This window comes from Megalops cyprinoides, chromosome 1 (assembly GCF_013368585.1).
Source record: "Megalops cyprinoides isolate fMegCyp1 chromosome 1, fMegCyp1.pri, whole genome shotgun sequence".
Classification (NCBI taxonomy): domain Eukaryota; kingdom Metazoa; phylum Chordata; class Actinopteri; order Elopiformes; family Megalopidae; genus Megalops; species Megalops cyprinoides.
Genome location: NC_050583.1, coordinates 8,853,280 through 8,872,082, shown reverse-complemented (window position 1 = coordinate 8,872,082; position 18,803 = coordinate 8,853,280). Strand labels below are relative to the sequence as shown.

Below are 18,803 nucleotides of genomic sequence, written 5' to 3'. Positions count from 1 at the left end.
TACGGATTTATGTCAATATGGTGTGCTCTGCGGTTACAATAAAAAGATTTACTTTCATAAAACAATCCAACCGGATGCCGTTTTTGACAATTCAGCAGTCAGCTCTTCATCGATGACTTCCACACGCCGAGTAACTGTGCGACGCAACAGACTCACATTTTCAAACAGACTTTTCTTATCACGGCACAGTATGCTAGCCGCCTCTACCATACAATCTTTTAAAAACTCACCATCTGAAAATGGCTTGCTGTGTTTTGGGGTTGGTGGTTTTGTGTAACAGCATGTAGCTAACTTTTGTTGCTGATTCTTGGACTGTAGACTGCTTTGTAAAAATATATTGTGGCATAGTTAAAATGCTTAGTACTGATATGTCTATTAATGTTGTATTCTTTGAATACTGCAACATTTTGGCGAGAAGGAGACAACTGGCTATCATTTAGGGTCAGTTAAAAACATGGTAATTACATGAGGCTTTGGTACTTTTTTCTGTGGCGAGACACCATTTTAGTAGATAACGTACATTGTTAGCGATCTAGCTGGCTATACACTGTTGCAGAGCTAACGTTAGCTAACAGGCTAGTTTTGCTAATGACAAGCAGTAAACACAAACACCAGAAACTCCTAGGATCTGTCCAATTTGACTCCAAACGGCCTCTTTATGATGAATGTTATGATACAACTTAGCTGTTATGTTGTACAGTTCACGGTGCTCAGAAACTAGCACAATTAACTTCACTGCTATCTTCTCCATTTTTGGTGGTGGTTATGGGAAACGACAGGTCTCACCACTCCGCTTGTGATTGGTCAGCTGTCAAAAAAGCACTTGACGTAGGGCTTTTTTTTTCGGAGAAGTTGAACTTTTTTCAATTGAAAAAAACGCTGGCGATGGCGTTAAATAAAACAAAAACGTTCAGGACATTTTTGCAAACACGGTCTACTCCATAGGATCGTTATGTAAAACAGCCGCTGACAGCTTCAGAAAAGACGCTACGTGTGAACACAGCCTAACGCAGCATTTTTTTTGTAGTTTTTCCCTCGAAAGGTGTTGTGGGCCGGATTAAAGTAGTACGCGGGCCGGATGTTGCCCATGTGTGCTCTAGCTGGTGGTGGTGACGTGGTGGACCCTCCGGCAGGTGGCGGTGGCATGGTGGGCCTTCTGGCCAGCAGCGGCGACGTGGAGGTAGGTCGCAGCCCCTCTTCACTGGTGGTGTGGAGTGCCACGGCCTCAGAACCAAGGTAGAGTGTAGCCCTGGGTATGTCCACTGTGGCCTTCCACTTGGCCAGCGGGTCCAGCCTGATGATGCAGGAGTCTTGTATGCTGGCTAACCAGAACTGGTGGTCAACGATGTGGCTGGCAACGGTCATCCAGAGAGATCTTCCTGGCATTTTGGCGTGTTCGCCATGACCATGGCTATTCACAGCTTGGTGGATGTCAGGGTTCCAGGGCGGACCAGAGAAATGGTGGACCCCGTGTACACCAAGGCTCTGCAAAGGGTGCCATTTAGGTTGCAGTCCAGGTACAGTCCATGTGTCCGGCCCAGCCAGCTGAGCCGCAGTTGTGACTTGGTGAGGGAAGGAGAGTTGCTTGCGGATGGCAGTTCCCCCGTTGTGCCACCCACTCTAGTTTAACAGCGGCTGAGGTGCTGAGCTTCGTGGAGTCGGCACTGGGCAGTGGCATGCAGTGTGGCCCGGCTGTTCTTCTGGTTCCTTGCCATGGTCGTTGTGGAGGTGTGGTGGCGATCTGGCGGGTCACTTCTTCCTCGTCACTCCCCTTGTAGTCTGCCTGACACACTTCAGCACTCAGGATGTCAGTTTTGTCGTTGTTTTCCACTTTGTAAACTCGTTTTGTCAGTCCTAATTTCAAGCACGCTTCTCTGCCTAGGATCGCTGGTGAGTCTCACTCCAGGATCCAAAATACTAGCTCAAACACATCTTTTTTGTACTCACACTCGAGCTTTGCCTTGCCCTTTGGCTCCATCGTGTGGCCAGAGTAGGTAACTCACCTGCAGCTTGACTTGAGCAGTGGTACGTTGTTTAATTTCGCGAAATCTTCAGAGGACATATTACACTCTGCGCCCGTGTCCAACTTGAAGGTAAGCACGCAGTTGTTTATTTTTTAGCGTTTCAGTCTATGTCTTACTTTCATTGTCAATTGCAGAGACTGTGAAGTTGTGCTACATCCGTTTGCTCAGTTTGCTTGACTTCAGTGCTGCCCATAAACATGTGAACATCTTGCATTTACATTTACATTTATTCATTTTGCAGACATTTTTATCCAAAGCATACAAAAGTGGGCAAACAACAGGCACAAGGGAAAGATGTGTACAGGTCATACAATGCAGATAGTGCTGAAGCTGAGCACAAGGTCAGTGTAGCAAGACAGAGCTAATCTGATCTAAGGTTACATAAGGTTACATATCTGATCTAAGGTTACATAGGGTTACATATATCAAATACAGTCACCAAATGACGTCCCCACATCATCACCACTCCAACCCTCGACCGGGACCAGACAGGCTATCGATGACCTGTATCAATGGAGTTGCGGGGGCCTCGAGGCAGACCAGAAGCGTCAGCTGCTGGAGCTCTTTGCCAACATCTTCACGGCCAGGGACAAGGACTGCACACACACCAGCCTCGTGCAACATGACATTGACACTGGTGATGTGCGTCCCAGCCACCTCCGCCCCCGTCGCCTACCCCTTGCCAAGCGGGCTGCGGCGGAACAAAAGGTTAAGGAGATGGCAGAGGCGGGCGTAATCGAGCCCTCCAGTAGCCCTTGGGCCGCTCCTGTCATCCTAGTCCAGAAGAAGGACGGCACCTGGCGCTTCTGTGTCAATTACCGCCTCCTCAACGGGGTCACCCGTAAGGACTCCTACCCCTGCTGCGCATCGATGACGCCCTCGACTACATCGCTGGGTCCCGCTGGTTTAGTTCCCTTGATCTCCACAGCGGCTACTGGCAGGTGGAGTTGACGCCAGAGGCACGCCCCAAGACCACCTTCTCCATCAGCCAGGGGCTGTGGCAGTTCCAGGTCATGCCCTTCGGCCTCTGTAATGCCCCGGCCACCTTCGAGTGCCTGATGGAGATGGTCCTGGCTGACATTCCCCGCAGCCGCTGCGTCATCTACCTGGATGACCTCCGCATCCATGCTGTGGGCATAGAGGGTGCCCTGGCCAACCTGAGGGACATCTTCTGTGCCATCTGCCGGGCCGGCCTGCACCTTCACCCCAAGAAGTGCCACCTGTTCCGGCAGAAGACGTCCTTCATGGGGCGTGTAGTCAGTGCGGCAGGGGTTTCCACAGAGCCGGTGAAGGTGGCTGCGGTAAGAGACTGGCCTGTCCCCCAAAATGTTGGAGAGCTGCGGAGCTTCCTGGCATCATACTACCAGCGGTTCGTCCGGGACTTCGCCACCATCGCCAGCCTGCTTCACCAGCTGACTCAGAAAGGCCAGGCATTCCAGTGGGGTGAGGACTGCGCCACCACTTTCGCCGAGCTCCGGTCAGCGCTTGTCGAGGCTCCCATGCTGGCTTACCCTGACCTCCAGCGACCGTTCATCGTGGACCCTGTCACCAGCAATGTGGGCCTCAGTGTGGTGCTGTCCCAGGAGGGGGAGCATGGTGAGCAGGTCATCGCCTACCACAGTCACTCCCTCAGCCGACTGGAGCAGAATTACTGCATCACCTGGCGAAAGCTGCTGGCCATCATCCTTGGGCTCTGTCACTTCCGGCCTTGCCTCTATGGGTGGAGGTTCGTCCTGCGCACCAACCATGCCTCCCTCACCTGGCTCCTCAGTTTCAGGGAGCCAGAGGGGCAGCTGGCCTGGTGTCTTGAAACACTGCAACACTACCATTTTGTGGTCCATCACCGGGCTGGTCATCTCCACACCAACGCGGATGCTCTGTCCAGACGCCCCTGTGAGGGAGAAGAGTGCCGGTAATATCAGTGCGTTGAGGACCAGGACACGGCGACCCTAGTAGTGGCGGCCCTGCAGACCACCCCCTCGGGCGACGACAACGCCTCTCCAGCAGGCGGCGCAAGCAGCGTGAAAACCATGGACCCTCAGCAGCTCTGACTGGGCCAGAGCCAAGACCCTGTTCTCTCCCGGGTCCAGGCTTGGGTGGGGGCAGACAAACGACCGATGTGGGCAGCAGTGTCGGCGCTGGACCCTGAGACCAAGGCCCTCTACTCCAGCCTCACCAGCCGGGGCCGGCCTCCTCCATCGCCGCTGGCAGTCCCCCAAGGGCCACCCCGACATCCTCCAGCTCCTGGTGCCTTGTCAGCTGCATCCCAAGGTCCTCCAGTTCATCCACGGCTTGGTGTGGGCGGGCCAATTTGGGGTCGCCAAGATCCTACACTGGCTGTGGTCCAGATTCTACAGGCCAGGGTGTCAGCAAGATGTAGAGCTCTACATCCATTGGTGTGACTCCTGCACGGCACGGAAGGGGTCGACCCGGGGCTCACACACTCCCCTGCAGCAGTACCAGGTGGGGGCCCCGATGGAGCGTCCTGGGCCCCTTCCCTACCACCAACTGGGGGAACCGCTACGTCCTTGTCCATGGGCTACTTCACCAATTGACCCAAGGCCTATGCGGTTCCAGACCAGAGTGCCGCCACCACCGCCGAGTGCCTGGTCAGCGAAATGCTCTGCCGCTTCGGTGCGTCCAAGGAGCTGCACAGCGACCGGGGCAGAATTTCGAGGCTTAGGTGTTCGGTGAGGTCTGTCGGCGGCTGGGGATCAGGAAGACCCGGATGACGCCACTCCATCCTCAGAGCAACGGGCTGGTTGAGCGCTTCAACCACACCCTGGCTACCCAGCTCACCATCCTGACTGGCCGCTGGCAGTGGGACTGAGATCTACACCTGCCCCTGGTCCTGTGGGCGTACCGGATGGCAGTGCAGGACGGCAGTCCACCCGATGCACCCCTGCAGCCCTTATGTTCAGTCTATGGCTCACGCTGCACGGGGGAGGACTGGGGGCGCAGGTGTGGGCGTGCAGCCTGAGCGAAGGAAGGGTCTCTTCCCCCAAGCTGATGAGCCAGTGGTTTGGTCTGTGCATGGTGCTGGAGAGACTGTCGGACGTTGTGTACCGGGTGCGGCTGGTCTGGTCGGGTGTTGGTGCTCCACTGCGACTGGCTCATACCCTACCAACTCCGGGGGGGAGTCAGGGCCTGAGGGTCAGCCACCGGCTCCCGTTGCATCGCGAAGGCCACCAAGGAACCTTCGCAGCGAGCTCCGCATCAGCAGCGGCTCCCCCAACACCTCCGGGACTTTGTTGTGAGTTGCTGGGGAAAGCTAACCACCTAGGCAGGGGCAGTGTAGCGTATTGGGGGTGGTGGGCGGATCGTTGCCCAGCATGCTTTTGCGGCACTATTCTTTTCTTGTAAATAGTTTTACCCACCGGGCATTTTCTTGGCTTGTGAGTATACCCACATTTCATACATTCCTTTTTCACCAACTGTTTGCTTAACTTGTCTGTCAGCTGTCTGCTTTGGGGTAATTTTACGCTTTCATGTGGCTTTGTGTTGCCTCGTTAGCTTGACAGATATCCACAGCTTTTGCAGACACAGCTTTTTAAAATTTTCTCAGCAATGTCAGTTGCTATGAGATACAAGTCGAACTTTTGAATCCATGTTCACCAGTTTTCCACCAGATTTCCTTCAAAGCACAAACTGTTCGGAGGCCTTAGCTGCTCCATTGCTCACTTCTGACACCATGCGATATGTGTTGATGGAACGTGATGTGGGATAGTGCAGTAACTAAATCATAAAAATGACTCAGAGACGGATAGTTTGAGTGGCTGCCTCAGGGCGCACTTTTTACTTAACTCTGTATTCCTCTTTTACAGGTTGTTATTGGAACCGTTAGGAGGAGCGCCAACTACAGGTAAGGAGTATTATCCACATCTTAATTTACCATATCTCACAAATACCAAGGCCAACGTTGAATTTGAAAGTGATTGGCTGGGCATTGGTGAATTTTCTAACCCCAAGTTGTTTGTAACCCCATGTTTTTTGTAGCAGGTGTAGCTGGATCTGCAATATGATGAAGACATTCCACGTTTTTGTATGTGTATACGTATGGTATGTGATTCACAATCGAAAACAAAACTGACGCATATCGTGTCACTCATTGATTTATTTCTTTAGGCTGTTAGTGGGGGTTTTTATGTTCAATAACTCTCCTAGTTCTGATACTCTGCCTGAGCAGCAGCCTGCCCAAATTTTACTTTTCCTCCACTTACGGTCAGTTTTGGTTTTTTAGATTTCTACAGGCTGCTGTAGTTGATACTCAGATAAAATTGGGGAGATTGCCTCAGTCAAACGAACGAATCTTGTACAATATTCAACAAGTACATACAGTTCACTGTGAAGATTTGTTCAAAAAGATTTCTTCATTCATGTACTGCTTGACACCAATTGCGCTGCATTTACCTGATAATCATAAAAGTGTGTACCTCTTGCAGAATAATGTATTTAATGTAGTGCACTTCCTCAAATCTTAGCTCTGAATGTATTAGTATGTATGTGTGTGTGTGTGTGTGTGTATGTATGTTTTTGATGAGTTGTTGATGGGATTTATAAGACACTTGGGGAGCTCATATATGGTGCATGTCTATATTAACACCCAGTAATCCGTTAGTGGCCTGAAGTATTAATGAGAATGTCTGTTAGCATTATGGAATAGCAACATTAACCTGTAAAGGTGCAACCATAAACATTTCATATAGGCCTACACATTTAGAGTAAGTATTAGGGGTTGCTAAACTGATTCAGGATCAGCTGTTGGTGTGTGTGTGAGTTTATATGTATGGCAGGGGATGCCTCTATTGCATGCAATGAATTATAATGATAATTATAACTATAATTTTTAGATGTTAACATATATGTAGCCAGCCGAGAAATATTGACAATAAATGTTCATAAATATCAAATATACTAAGAAGGAAGAAAGGAAATTGCTGTGGTAATTTGTTAAATCCATTTCTAACTCTTAAAAAAACTGAAGAAAGAAAATATTCATCAACAAAATGTTCCCTCGAGACTTCGGTAACAGTTTTCTCTTTTTTGTTGAGGTCACATTTACTTCACATTTAGATAACCCCCTTTTTATATAGGAAAACTGTAGCCTTTTAGTCCACTGCAGCCCACAATTCATGTGACAACATGTGAATTACCATTTCACTGCTGTGAAAAAAATGGGGAAGAAAATCTAGATCAAATGGAAAGTGCAACGTGGACATCTTTTGCAAACTCAATCAGTTCCCCCTGGTATTTAAGCACGAACAAACTTCATTCAAACACTGTTCCACACATTGAGAGAACACAATAATAAAATTCTGGTGATAGAATAAATTGGAATACAGCAGGAACATTTCTTGTAACTATGTCTGATGTCTTACATTATACATAAACAAAAGTAAAAGGTTGATAGGTAGGTAGACCTTTACAAAGGTTAAGCGAACAAAAAACAGAATTTCACAACATGGTTATCCAGCAGCTTCTGATGTGACATGGTGTCATGTGACTCCTGGTCATAAATAGCTGTCTTAATGAGGTCACCAAGAACAAAATTTCTGTTTAAAGATTCATGGCCCAGAGCTTTGACTCAAATGGTAGCCCTGCAATTGGAGGACATCTTGAATGTCTAGAATTGAAAATCAATCTAGAATTGAAAAGCTACAGAGTTGAGTTTTTCCAGGTCTGTATGTTTGAAATCAAGTCAAAATCACAAACTTGGAGTCCTGTGTTACATCCTTTTATTTGCCTCATTTTGCACTCTGGAGAGGGGATGTCAAATTCAGAATGTCACCGCAAATCCAATACACATTTAGGGCACATAAATTTCTTTGGTAAAAACGAATAATATCGATAATAAAAAAACAAAGTGAGCACGTTGACACGAGTTTAGGTGGGACATCCGAAGGTTTGGAGATCTGCAGCGGCAGTGGTGATGCCAACACAGGTATCACGGTACTGAGGTTCCTGGCACTCTGCCTCCGTGGGCCAGTACTCAATCCAGGTGCCTCCACCCAGCATGTACAGCAACCTGCAAACATGCATATAAACACACAGCATCTTGTAAACACATATACACACACACATAACCACACCATGTTAATGAATACAGTATACATACTTTACACATACAGTGTGTAAGGTTGCACAAGTTAACGTGTGGTAGGGCTTGAATGGCGTTATGCTCACACTCACTGGTCTGTAAATGTTGTTAGCCTGGTCTGACACTGTTGCTCATTTAAATTGAATGGATACTCTTATGTTTGATTGTGCTGGAAGTGAGTGTGTACATTCATGTTATACATGTGCATATGGTGTGTTTATAAAATGCACCTGAGTATATATGTCTATAATGCCTTCAGTATATTTTGTGCATGGTTTTCTGTGTGTATTAGTGTATGTTGCAGCAGTGCAAGTCAGAAGCAGTCTAGGACTCACCTGTCCTTTCCTTTGATGAGGTCATCGGATTTGCCCATGATCAGGTAGGTCTTTCCTTCTCTCAGATCTATTGCCTCTCTGCAGTAGGGATGGGCCATAAATAATCGCTCTTTCCCAATCACACCAGTGTCAGTGCCTGCAGGGAGACAGAGACATTTTACCAGGAGGAAGGAACAATCCAGTTATTCTCCTCCTCCAATGAACATACTGCAGTGTTAGAAGGACTTCAATTCATGTCACCCATCAAATGCCCCATCGTCTCTTAAACCCTGTGAATGAACTTTTGGTTTTTGATGCAGAACATGCAGAAAAACTCACACGCACACCCAAAGCTCATTAAATGACATCAGAAAGTTTGGTAAATACAAATACCAAGGGTAGCAAGATGTTACCTTCTTTGATGACTTCCTCTACCCGAATTGTGAAGCGATCTAAAGTTGGAGTCAGGTCAGCGTGAAGCACTTTGGCTTTGTAAGCTGCAGAACACAGACATGGTCAGTATGCACACAGACTATGTTTAGAACTTGAAAGAAACACTCCATTGATCTGTCAGTCATACAGCAATCATAAGGCATGAGAACAAGTGGTTAAAAAGCCATGGTTCCAGATACGGTTTACCCGCTGATGACAGTACCATAGTCCATGCCAGCTTCACAGGCTGATGTCAGACGGTCCAAATCATCAGCTTTCTGTTTCTTCTGGTAACTGCAGTTCTCTGTGGGGAGGAAAGGAATGGAAGTGAGGAAAGAGCCAACATGCTTTCTTTGTGACATCACTTCCTGCTAGCACATGCATGCACCATACCTTCCGCACACCGGCACACCTCCTCATGGCAGATCCTGTTCAGGGCTCCATCTTTCTTCTGTGGGTGGTAAAACTTCATGCAGCGGTTTTCTGCAAGAACGGTGATTTTATTTCCTCAAGCTCTTTGCATATGACATGGCCAGAGCCATGTGTGGGTGCTGTGTTTGCCTTTACTGTGATAAGGCCTCTGAAACAGTGGAGAAGACTGGAGCTCACCCATAGCATAGTACTCATACAGGGTGACAGCAGCTGGTTGAAGCAGCCCCACTTCGGTCATCTTGTGTACCCTGAAGACCACTTTGTCAGACAGCTTGTGAGAAACCTGATTAAAGGGGAGGGAGAGAGAGAGAGAAATGAAAAGGAGACAAAGAAGACATGTAGGTATGGAGACATTGTGTATACATTGTTATGCTTCACTAACAAGCTGGGTGCCAAGTTACCAGGCTTGTAGGCCAACAGTGAGTGCTTTCTGTATTAAGGAAAATGTGTCCATACCTTATCCAGGTAGAAAATGAGGGAGCCCTTGTCAGACAGCTGTTTGTCTGTCTCAATCTTCTGGACGTACCGGTCTCTTCCAGAGGTTAACTGATGGAGTGAACATGAGGCAGAGACACACGAGAAGAGACAGTCGCTCAGTGTGCCAAAAGACCACAAAGGTTCATGTAATGACTCTAAACTCTTACTCTACACCAATGTGATGTGAATGAGCTAATAAACACTAACTCAATCTCAGTGAATTCAGAATCACTGAGGTGACAGAATGCAGGGCATTTTATCTCAGTGGTTGAAGAGTGTCGCAGTCCACAGTGATAATCCCTGTTTTATTCCTCACCCTTTCGAGATCTTTCTTGTCTGCAATGAATCCTGTGAGCATGGTAATATCCAGTATAGACATGGTGGCATCTCTCTCTGGAGACAGGTACCTGGGAAACGCACAAGAATGAGTGGTGAAACGGGCTTTGGGTTAACAAAAAACAGAAATGTAAATTAATCGTTGTCTATGAACATTTAGGTTTACAGGGGGATTTTAAAATCTGAATACCTTTTTCCAGAGATCCAAAAACAGCTAATTATGGCTCAATAAGGCTTATATTATTATTCCATTTTATTATTTCATTCCATTATATATTCCATTTTTTTCCATCCTTATATTCCATTTATTCAGTGGAATCCAAGAATGTGTCTGCCGAATCAAATATAAAGTTTGCGATCGCATCTCTTTACACTCTACTTTATACCTACTATATCTTTGGGTTTCGGTACATTCTGATAGATTTTGTCTTTTTCCTCCAAAGACCCTATAATTCCTCAGGAGATTCATTTGGATATCTGCTGGTTCAGGGCTGAGTGTGAATCGAACAGGCTTTTTACTCTTGTACAATTGACCTTATTATTTGTAAATGTATTCACGTCACACCATTGACGTTTCCACCTTCGCAGACTGTTTCAGACCCTGACTGTCCTTGTACACACTTTCAAATAAAAATTTCATCTTTCATTTATTTCATTTTTATTTGTCTTGTCAGTACCATAGGCTAGGCTTGAAAGTCGCTATAGTATTCAAGTTTGATCCAAAAACAACAGGAAAATATACTTAATTAGAGGTGGTCCAAATAAATGTCCAAAGCATTACTATGCATTGAAATGATTTTGTATGTTTCACACATTCTTGAAAGTTCATCATAGTGCACCTTTGCTCTGAAAAACCTCACTCCGTGAAGAATGGGTCAGAGGATTTATGTACAGCAAATACTTCAACAGCTGTATATGGAGATGAAAAATCAAAGTATGTGATGGTGCTTACGTCATCTCAATTGTCATCTTGTATGTTTCCAGTGCGTTCTCATCACCAACTGCAAAACACAAAAACAAATCAATGTGTCATTAAAAAAGGCAACAGGAAAACATTCATGAGCACTGATGTCCATTTTCCCTTTCAACACAGGATCAACATTTTGTGAGAATTTAAAGCAGTTTTGCTTCACTGCCCAATAATCTGTACCTTCTGGCTGTTTCTCTATCTTAACCTGCAGGTCAAAGTTCTTGCAGTCTGTGTCCTTTTCCTCTGGCAAAGCGTGGTATAAGGTCATCACCTGTGACACAACAGCAGGCTGGTCAGTGCACATGTGATGGCACTCAGATTCCCATCTTATGCAATTTTATAACATCACATCATGCATTTGTTTATCAGCGGGGCTTATACACAGCCAGCATTTTACACTTGTATTAAATACATGTTTGGCTTTTGCCTAGTGATGCTTATCTTTAGCTGCACCTTACTCCTACATGTTGGCTAAGAGAAGTCCCTTTTGCTTTTATTTTCAACATTCAGTTGAAGTATCTTCTTCGGCAGTATAACAGCAGTGCTCCTCATGGGATTCAGGTCTGTAGGCCCTTGATCTCAAGCCCATGATCAACTGTTCTGTATTGCTTGACATTGTAATGACCTTAGACTAACTGCAAAGAAGCAGTCCATCCATGTCAGTATGGAATTTTATTTCTCTGTAATATTGTATTAGATAAAAAACAAAACAATTGTATATATAGAATATTTTAGAACTCAAAACTCATCATTTTCACATAGAATTTTTCATCCTTTTGAATGCATGGACCATTGCTTTTTTTAATTCCACTGTCAGAAAAAAGACAGATTCCATCTAAAACTGAAGCATTTACATATTTGCATATTATTAGGGATAACAGACAAACTCCATGCTTAATCCCTGAGGAGACAGAGTACTCACGGACATGGTCCCCTGGCCAGTTCCTTTGGCAGTGACTTGCAGGTCTTGGTCAACCCGAGTCTGTAAAAGATACAAACAAAAGATTTCAAAAGATACAAACAAATTTAGATACAGATACAAATTTCTCTTAATGATCTGAGGTTCTGGCTTTTATAAGATTACAGGATGTTGGAGTCCTTGACCGGTGTCTCCTTTTCTTATTCTTTCTCTCACTTATTGCTTTTCTTTTGATCCTTCCTTCATTAGTTCTTTTCATGGTCTCATTCTGTCTTTCTCTCGCTGTCATTCTTACTCTCATTCTCTCATGTAGACTATTCTACCAGAAGTCATGGGGCACCTCATCTAATTATTGGCAAGCGGGCGTGACTGTGCATGACCTAACATGTCATGCGTAGTCATGCATTCAGTCTGACTCTGTCTGGCTCACCTTCTCCGAGCGAGTCACATAGGCGTTCTCTTTGTTGAAGGTCCACTTGACAGGTCTGGAACGACCACTGATGTCAAGGCTCACTTGTAAGTCGATGTCCGTAATGTCGGACACTTCCGTCTTGTACTCAGCCACAGCCTGGAAGACTACGATGGTGGCCTAAAGGGAACAACAGGGGACTACAGTGAGGCTTGCTCCAAGACCCGATTGGCTGTAGGACTCTCCTGTTGCCATAGTTTTCAACAGATCTCTTAAGCAGTTTCAACAGATCTGTCCAACGGGTGATTAAAATGGTAGAATGTTCTTTTCGATCTCTTCTCACCATTTAAAGGGTGTTTTTATAGATAATTAGTTTTTTAAAGTGTTGTGCTGCATAGAAGTCTGAGTGGACCCACTGAGCAGCTAAATCGGATACACTGATTAGGATTAGTTAATAGGATGAATTTCAAGATGAATGAATCTTAATAATATTCTGTGCAGCACAATGCTGTAATAACCAGCCATATGAACACTATCAATACATATTGCAGGAATAAACCTGAAAGGCCTGAAGAATTTATGAGCAGTCAGCAACAGAGAAGAGAATTCTGTTATACATTACATTATTGGCATTTAGCAGATGCTTTTACCCAGAGTGCTTTACTTCAATTACAGGTTTTTACATGTTACCAATTTTACAGCTGGATACTTACTGAGAAAATTGTGGGCTAAGTACTTTGCCTAAAGGTACAGCAGCAATGCACCCATGGGGAATTGAACCAGCAATGCTTAGGTTATGAGTGCTGCTCCCTAACTGCTATGCTACACTGCAGCCCATCTGATAACCTAAACATGTAGCTCCTGCGGCTCACAAATCATACATACCTGGGTGGACCCAAAGCCTCCACCATGTCTCTGCTGCTCAGACAACCATTTCACCACGCTACCAGCCTGGTTAAACTCCTTAGCCTTGACCAGAGCCATCAGAGCATAGCCTGTGGCCTCCAGCGTGAAACGGTGACCACCGGGGACCTGCCAATGTGTTCTGTCTGTCATGGCAGAGAGGGACATATGAACCATACAGGGGTTAATCAGGCACAGAGTATCCCTCAGTCAATGTGTCCAGCTGGCTAAATGAAATTATAAGAGGTTGGATCACAAGGTTCTGGAACAAGTCCGGAAATGTCTAAATGATTTGGCTTCACTGTTTCAAGATTTTAGAGAATTTGTAATCTTTGGAGATCAAGTGTCCCATGTACTTTGGGCATATTAATCCTCTGTGGATAAAAAAAAAATACATTCAACTCTGACAGTTGTAAGGAGGAGGCTTAATTATGTCCTAGAAAAAAGACCTGGTTGCTCCAGGTAACAATGATTTTACCATACTTCAACTGGTGGTAGAAAAGAAATTAGTAAAGGCTCCTATATGATTACAAATGCCAAAGCCTGTGTTAGTTTTTATCACATTGTTGTGATTGAAGTTTTTTTTTGATTGAGGATTGAGATTTAATATACACTACACTAAGATTAGAAAGATTAAGAAAAACAATAGCTGTAATTAAATTTTGGGATAATAGTTTGTCCGAGACTGGAAGTGCATGTCAGTGTATACTCTAGATTCAGTTGTCACAGATTATACTGTAATTTCAATTATGAGTTATTATTAGGGCATTAAAAGTCTGTTAAATTGGGGTTTACAGAGGTCACTAGGGAAAAAATAACATATATACATATAGATACTATGTCCTATTTGTTCTCTTTCTCATCCCGGCCTGCTGTGCAATACTAATAACAGTAACACTGACAGATATGCTTTACAAGGTTTACAATTATCCTGAAAATTTCTCCTGTCGTATTTTGTTTCCTTCCCCGCCATACACAAAGCAAATAGAAGTGAAGACTTGTGAGGGCGTTGCACATTATTGGCGCACTGCGTGTGTCAGCTCACCAGCGGATGCGAAGCGGAGCAGGGTGGGCAGCTGGTGCTTTCCCTCGAGGGCCAGAGCGTAGGAGGTCATGGCCACGGCGTAGGGGTTGGTCAGGGTGTTGATTCTGCGAGACAGGAACTCACTGGCTTTCTTCATGCTGTCAGGCAGGCTCTGGAGTCATGGCACAGAAATTACAATGATAACATGCTAAACCTGTCTGACATTGATGTCAATACAGAGAAATCTGTTTGCTTTGGAGAGGTTTGTGGTACAGTTCATTTATAAATTACATGCTGACTTCCCTTTAATTTCTGCAGAAACAGGGCTCTGCAAGTAAAAGGGAGAGACAGGACAAGAGCTCTCATCTGTGGGATGTGACATATGATGTGTTTGTTGATTCAGTTGTAATGTTAGTTGATGTGACAATTCCTAGTTTGACTGTTAGATGTGATGTAATGTGTTTGCTTGTGTGTCATTAGATGTGATATGACCTGTTTGCCTGTGGGATTTTTACATGCAGAGGGTTGATTCACTCACATTTACTCTCTCCACACAGATGGAACGTGCCTCCTGCATGGCAATCAGGACGAACGCAGTCAGTGATGCGTCAGCGTCTTTCCCACGCACATTACCCTGTGGGCAAAAACACAAACTGCATGCAAGTCTGTGCTCTCCAAACACACTGTCCATTAAATTAGCGGTAGTGCACGGCTGTGACTTTACTCAGGGATTTCTACATTTACATCACTTGAGCAATTGATGAATCAGTTACTATTTTAATGAATCAATTTATCAATTTTCAGTTTGCCACTACCTGTTACTCATAGTGGTCCTGCTACTGCAAGTATGTTTTGCAAATAAAGTTATTTTGAGTGTTGATATATTAGCAAAAGAACAGATTTAGTAAATGTCTCAATGCTTTATAGTTTACTGTTCCCTTTCGGTCGTTCACTCGACATCACCACATATGGGGAAGCCCAACCCGGGCTTGACCAATCACAAAGACTCTCTGAAATCCTGCTGAATGGCTAGGTAAGCGTCAGCAACTGATTGGAGCCCGCCCCCAATACTATAATAGCTGTGACTGACCTTATCGCTTCCTCTTTGCCAACTTTGCGCTTGAACCGCACGTATCACTCTCTTGTTTTATAAACCTAAATTGATTCTTGCATTTGCCTATTCCAAACTTGCGTACTCGACAGCTTAACTGCTCTTTTCAGCTGGTGAAGCCACTACCTCTTGAGCGTTGTCGAGTGTTTAGTGAGCGTATATATATATATATTTTTTTTTTGCCTCAAGGTTTTGCCAGCTACCTTGGTTCCCTACTCGCTAGCTAACTTGTTACCTAGTTAAATAGAATTGTTGCACTCTTTCACACATCTTTCTCTGACAGGAATATGTCCAGAGTTTGCCCTTGTGGTCAGGGGAAGGCGAAAGGCAACACACACCGACTGTGCATGTTTTGCCTGGGCCAAGAACATGCGGCGGCAGCCCTCGACGTTTCCGCCGACTGCAACCACTGCACCCGTATGAGCCTCAGAAATCTCCAGACTCGTTTGGCGTGCTTGGACCGTGCAGAAGCTGCGTTCGCCAGAGAAGAAGCCGCTAGCCCTCAAGTGGGCGCTGTGCAGGACCTTCCGGAGGTGTCTGTCGATGAGGGAGACCACAGGCAAGTTGGCGTCCCGATACGCCCTACCCCTAAGTGAGCCTGACCCCCAAGCTAGGAACCGGTGGTCTTCATGGACGATCCCCCCCCCCCAACCCAAGTTCTGAATATGGACTGTCGTTCTGCTCGGAGGACGACTGCATATCTTTATTGGCCTTGGGAGACGAGCTCTCTATGGCCGAATATGACGCCCCCACTTCCATCCTGTCTAAGAGAGGCGATAAGTTGCTTGGGGCACAGCTGCAGGAAGTGGCTAACAGGGCCACCGTTAAACTTGGCCTGCCTCTGACCAACCACCCTGCTCCTGAGGAGTCTCTGATGGACAGGGAATTCTACAGCGATCCCCCGACCACTACCCACGGTCCACTTCCTTTGTTCCCCGACGTACAAGCGGAGATAAGGAAATCCTGGGGCCGCCCGTTTTCAGCTCGCTCACCTGTGCCGGGGTTCGCTCCCTACATGTGTGTCAACCGAGCTACAGAGCTGGGTTATTTCGCTTTCCCTGCGGTGGAAGACACTATCGCGGCTTACCTCTCACCCTCTTCTTCTGTGAGGCTTGGAGGCAAACCGTCGTTGCCTATGAAGTTGTGTAGAGTGACTGCTACACTCGCTGAGAAGGCATATCTTGCAGCTGGACAAGCAGCTTGTACCATTAACAATGCAGCGTTGCTACAAAGGTTCCAAGCTTAGCTACTGAGTGAATTAGCTGTCAAGTCTGACCCAGAGAATATTGTCTAACTACGTAGGGCTACAGGCCTGTCTCTTAGACCGTCTAAATGCTCTGCTCAGGCTACGGGAAGGGCTATGGCAGCAGCTGTGGCTATCAATCGCCACCTCTGGCTAAATCTGGCTCAGCTCCCAGACAAGGAGAAATCCCCGCTGTTAGATGCCCCCCTCTCCGCCCAAGGTGCCTTCGGTGAAGCGGTGTGTGTTATGTTAGATTCGAGGCCAAACAGAGAAGTCAAGCCGCTCTCACTGCCATGATGCCTTGCAGGCAGATGGAGAGGAAGGTCAACCCCGCTTCACGTCCAGCTTCTCGTTCATTCTCTGCTGAGCACAGAGTGCAGAGGCAGGACGCGGGTAACTTCAAACCTCCAGTTCCCCCTGCCCACCAGCAAATGGAGTGCAGGGGGTGGAACAGGAACAGGTTTCAGCCGGACCAGCGACCACAGCAGCAGCAGCAGCCAGGCCCCCCTCCAGGCAAAGGAGCGCTGCAGGCCTGAGACGAGTCGAAAGAGGGGGAGAGGACCCGAGGAAACTCCATTGCAGCTAGGCGCACTGGTTTCCTCAACCCCTTTTTCCGACGTAGCATCGCTACTGCCCCCCAGACGGGAGCGAATACGTTATCACTCTCCTGTAAAAATTACACGAGATATAACAGTTGCAAAAGCACACAACCATATTGTTCCCCACACCCCGCTGTCACAAGTCACACAGGGCCATGTGAACATAAGCCCTCATCCCCACAGAATAATATGAGTGGGCAGTTACTTCCCCACATAGACGTACATTGTCTCCCCCCTCTTGTAACACTGAATCGTCTTCCACAGTCAGACAGCTGGGCTCTCTGCCTGAGCGGAAGCATGGCGGTCATGTGCAGTGCCATAGTGGGTACTGAACACGGTTACAGTGGGCTACACTCTGCAATTTGCATGGCGCCCACCGAAATTCACTGGCGGCATTCGCTCGGTGGTTCCGACAGAGCAGGCACCATTGTTGCAACAGGAAATAAACACGCTGGTAGAGAAAGGGGCAATAAGAATGGTTCCACAATCAGACCAAAATGAGGGGTTTTACAGTCGTTATTTTCTTGTATCAAAGAAGGATGGTGGACTCCGTCCAATACTGGATTTGCATGTTTTGAATAAATCTCTATGGAAAGCACCTTTCCGTATGCTGACTCAGCATCAGCTTCTCTGTTCTATTCGTCCCGGCGACTGGTTTGTGACAATAGATCTGAAGGATGCATACTTTCATGTGCCGATACTACCTCGCCACAGAAAGTTCCTCTGCTTTGCTTACGGGGAAAACGCATTCGAATTTCTGGTCCTCCCATTCGGACTGTATCTTGCCTCTCAAACATTCATGAAATGTGTAGAAGCCGCGCTCTTGCCCATGCGCCAGCGGAGCATATGCATATATGCAACTACCTGGACGACTGGCTGATATGCAGCGAGTCACAGGAAAAGGTGACACAGCATGCAACAATGGTTATGTCTCATGTCCGCTCACCTGTGGCTGCGGGGGTGGCTTTATGCATTTCCCCCTATAGCCCTGCTTCAGGCAACCCTGAATCAGGTGCGGGAGGACAACCTGTCAGGTCTACTAGTAGCACCGAACTGGCCCAGCCAGTGCTGGTACACGGACCTGCGCCTGTCGCTGGCCAAGCGTCCGTGGGAAATCCCTCTCCGGCGGGATTTATTGACACAGGCGCACAGGAGGATATGGCATCCACGTCCCGGACCTCTGGCAGCTCTGGGTCTGGCGCATGAAAGGGAGTCACTGATGACTTCGGCATTACCTGCGTTGGTCGTCTCTACCATACGATGTGCTAGGGCACCTTCCACATGAACGCAGTATGCTATTAAATGGCGTTTTTATTACGAAGGATGTGCGTGAGTGTAATCAGCTGTTTGTGTGTTTGGGACGCCAGGCGAGGGTCCGGGCTCTGTCGAAACAGCGGCTGGCCCATTGGATCATTGAGGCCATTGCATTAGCATATAAGAGTGTAGATATGGAACCCCCAGTAGGACTGTATGCTCACTCCAGTAGAGGGGTTGCGTCTTCATGGCCTTTATT

At 46.7% G+C, this 18,803-nt stretch overlaps 1 protein-coding gene and 1 pseudogene across 1 annotated transcript in view; one reads left to right on the top strand and one right to left on the bottom strand.

The window, feature by feature from the left end:
* Positions 1–5,890, top strand: part of LOC118788653 — a 22,143-nt pseudogene extending 16,253 nt beyond the window's left edge.
* Positions 5,891–7,742: 1,852 nt separating this feature from the next.
* The window catches only part of LOC118777255 (complement C3-like), a 29,229-nt gene continuing 18,168 nt past the window's right edge, over positions 7,743–18,803 (bottom strand). The window contains exons 27-41 of the mRNA XM_036528056.1: positions 14,876–14,971; positions 14,359–14,509; positions 13,296–13,459; positions 12,432–12,590; positions 12,005–12,064; positions 11,263–11,353; positions 11,065–11,113; positions 10,093–10,183; positions 9,756–9,845; positions 9,477–9,582; positions 9,261–9,350; positions 9,091–9,171; positions 8,849–8,932; positions 8,457–8,592; positions 7,743–8,049 (exon numbers count right to left, since the gene is read on the bottom strand). Coding sequence (XP_036383949.1) covers positions 7,908–8,049; positions 8,457–8,592; positions 8,849–8,932; positions 9,091–9,171; positions 9,261–9,350; positions 9,477–9,582; positions 9,756–9,845; positions 10,093–10,183; positions 11,065–11,113; positions 11,263–11,353; positions 12,005–12,064; positions 12,432–12,590; positions 13,296–13,459; positions 14,359–14,509; positions 14,876–14,971 — 1,590 coding nt within the window. The 3' untranslated portion in view covers positions 7,743–7,907. The remainder of the gene's footprint in view (positions 8,050–8,456; positions 8,593–8,848; positions 8,933–9,090; positions 9,172–9,260; positions 9,351–9,476; positions 9,583–9,755; positions 9,846–10,092; positions 10,184–11,064; positions 11,114–11,262; positions 11,354–12,004; positions 12,065–12,431; positions 12,591–13,295; positions 13,460–14,358; positions 14,510–14,875; positions 14,972–18,803) is intronic.